This window comes from Triplophysa dalaica, chromosome 11 (genome assembly GCF_015846415.1).
Source record: "Triplophysa dalaica isolate WHDGS20190420 chromosome 11, ASM1584641v1, whole genome shotgun sequence".
In the NCBI taxonomy this organism is placed as follows: Eukaryota; Metazoa; Chordata; class Actinopteri; order Cypriniformes; family Nemacheilidae; genus Triplophysa; species Triplophysa dalaica.
This window is the reverse complement of record NC_079552.1, coordinates 14,473,375-14,476,386: the sequence shown is the minus strand read 5'-3', so window position 1 is coordinate 14,476,386 and position 3,012 is coordinate 14,473,375. Positions and strand designations below refer to the sequence as shown.

Below are 3,012 nucleotides of genomic sequence, written 5' to 3'. Positions count from 1 at the left end.
TATGTGCCTCTTTATAGGCATAAAATCAATAAACAAAAATATAATCCAATGTTGTACTCTTTAACACTCAATATGGTAAGAGCTACTGTGATTTACAAAGACCACAATAGTGGTATTGTTTCAGTGGCACTGACTCATAAAGAGGCTTCTGCAATGCATCTGTCTGTCTTCCTGTGTGGATACTGATCAACTCACACTGTATTGTCCCTGATACACCAGCACCTGAAGCACAAGAGAATCATCTTGATGATGTTCATATTGCACAGGACATAAGACATTACTGTTTGTGTACATAATGATCATGTGGGGAGAGAAAGAAACAAGGCGGGAGAGAGAGAAATGCACTCGCTATTCTCATTACAGAGGCCTATAAATAATTGTTTTGACAATTTGATATCAATATTGTATCGATCTATTTTTATATTCTAATTAAAATGTTAATTAAACCTCTAACTTGATCATTATATTCCTTGCGATTTTTAAACAACGAAATATTCTGCACATTTCTTATTTGATAAAGGCTTAAGGCTGTAAAATAAGATGATTAATGTGGGGTAAAAGACAAGTTTTTAAAGTACGTAGAATTTATTTTTCGTTTAAGATGAACTTTAGTTGAAATTTACAGGCAAGTTTTATTCAACACAATTTACAATTTTTTTAAAGAAAATACAGAAAACAAATAAAGCGCAACGGCGCAAAAGTTAGGCTAGATTTGGTATTGGAATTGAATTTATTTAAAAGTAATGTTTGCGTAGAGTACGGAAGATCATTTAACGTAGTTTCTTAAACTGAGTATAAAGATTATCACATATCATTTAACAGCAGTGTTTTAGTTTGTGGCATGGATACCGGATATCAATGGATATTTCCAAAATGACGGAAGTTTCATTGTGAACCATTAAGTTACATTTAGCCAGATGACACTCGTTCATTTAAGAACAAACTGCAGGAATATTTAAGTTACTATAAATATAACAAATAAAACAAAACAACTGAATTTACAAAAATACACATTACACATTTTTCACCAAAAGCACGTGGGTAGACAAACTCGATTTGGAACAATACTGAACCTTGGCAATTGTAAAAAATAAGGCAAATCCTGTTTCAAAGCCTTGAATTACGCGGCGCTTATCGCAGCCTCAAATATTTCAGACTCTTACTAATTTAAACGTATAAATTGATTTAAACTAGTGTATGCTCAAAGAATGGCACATGACACGCGAATCTCGTTTAAATAAAATGCAATTAGAGTTATCACAAACAGACAGTCTTTTAGCACCAATAAATAAATTGGTGACATTTAAATCATTCGATGCATTTGTACGAATAAAGATCTGACGACCTTCACTTATATAGCCTGTTGATCTTCACATTGCACAAAAACATTTTTGCCAAACATGTTTGTCACACTTAGTGGACGTTTGGCATTTTGCGCGCAGACGTTGTGGGAATACATGATGGTGACAGTTTTATAAATCAGTCCCGTCTCGAGGGTAAATAAGACTGTTAACACTGAAGCTATTGTAGAAATGTCCACTGAACTGCGCGCTCTGGCTACCAGTAAAAGAGTTATAGTACATTCCACGGTTAACCTGGACACTGTCTTGGAGATCACTTGGTCCACCTGCGTCAGGTGCAGAGCTTGCAGGGTACTGGCTCAGTGTACTAATATTTCGGCTAGAAAGTTCATTTACCAGACCCAGAGAGCCTTGTCTGGCCGTGGGCGTTGAAGAAGAGCTTAGAGCAGACATACTGTTGAAGAAATTATTGAAGCACGGAGAGCTCATAATGCCTGTAGGAGATGAGCCTTTGTGGCTTTCATTTGCCGCATCGATCTCAGGAGATGCGGGTCCTGAGAGGTGACTGCTCTCTGTGGGTTTCATTCCTGTAAACTGTCGGTCATCCTCTGGTTTTGTAATGTTGGCAACACCTGTACTGGATTCTGTTCTGCGCTTCCTTTTCCTACGAAAGTTTCCGTTGTCAAACATCTTTTCACAGTTGGGGTCTAGAGTCCAATAATTTCCTTTTCCTTAAACAATACAAATACGAAAGTTAAAATGTGGAGCTTTACATGCTCTAAACTTGTTGCTAGTCATATTAGATACGAATTTTAAAACGTAAACGTGTGCGTCTTTAAAAAAGGCACAGTTAAAAGTTTGCGCACTTGTTTTGGAAAGCTGTGCAACTCACCTGGGTCGTCTTCGTCGCGCGGCACTTTTTTAAAGCAATCATTTAATGAAAGGTTGTGCCTGATGGAGTTTTGCCATCCCGCTTTACTCTTCTTATAAAACGGAAAGTTATCTGCCACATACTGATAGATTTGACTCAAAGTTAACTTTTTCTCGTGCGTGTTCTGTATCGCCATGGCTATCAGTGCAGAGTATGAGTAAGGCGGACGCACGAGCTTCAAAAGTTCCTCTTGGCTCGCGATGGAGAACCAGCCCAGATCCGGACCGGCGAATCCGGTGGAGTTTGCCAGATATTGCCTTTGAGGGCCGTACGATGGAGGGATGAATGATGCGCTGTTGTTTGCGTGAATGTACGAAGAAGATGCGTTGACACCAGGTCCATTAAGCCACAAGTATGGGTTCGGGGTCGGCGTGTAGTCGCCTAGGCCGTATCCTGCTGGTCTCTGCGCCGCAGGTAGGTTCTGTTGGTGGTAAACACTAAAATTGTCACAATACACGGCCATATCCGCAGTCTCGAGTGCGCTTTTGGGCAGTTGCTGGAGAGGGTTGACAGCAGCGGTACTGTTGTTATGGATGGTGTTCATATCTCCTGTACCTGCGCAGGGCAAAGCTGGAGCTTCGGAGCTCACGCTCTCTCAGTAGCGCACAATATGAACTCTGCCTGGTTAGTCTTCAGGTGTATTAAGCAACAAGTGTCTACTTTCTTTGTGAGAAGAGTTTGCTCATATATACACTCAAGTGGGCAAATACGGTGTATACTCTTCAACTCTTGTTTCATGCAGCCAATAGATGCACATTTTCAACGAAGTGGGCGTGTCAC

At 39.9% G+C, this 3,012-nt stretch overlaps 1 protein-coding gene across 1 annotated transcript; it reads right to left on the bottom strand.

Annotated features, from left to right (window-relative positions):
• Positions 1-1,472: 1,472 nt before the first annotated feature.
• foxi2 (forkhead box I2) lies at positions 1,473-2,776 on the bottom strand. The gene is made up of 2 exons (XM_056761125.1): positions 2,194-2,776; positions 1,473-2,032 (listed from the first exon to the last, which is right to left on the bottom strand). Exons 1-2 carry the CDS (start codon positions 2,774-2,776, stop codon positions 1,473-1,475), a joined length of 1,143 nt encoding a protein of 380 aa, XP_056617103.1.
• Positions 2,777-3,012: the final 236 nt, after the last annotated feature.

Excerpts from the sequence above, each read along its gene's own strand:
- foxi2 (XM_056761125.1), bottom strand. The coding sequence starts at position 2,776 with ATGAACACCATCCATAACAACAGTACCGCTGCTGTCAACCCTCTCCAG. Across the intron at positions 2,033-2,193 it reads GCGCGACGAAGACGACCCAG|GAAAAGGAAATTATTGGACT; the intron begins GTGAGTTGCACA and ends GTATTGTTTAAG.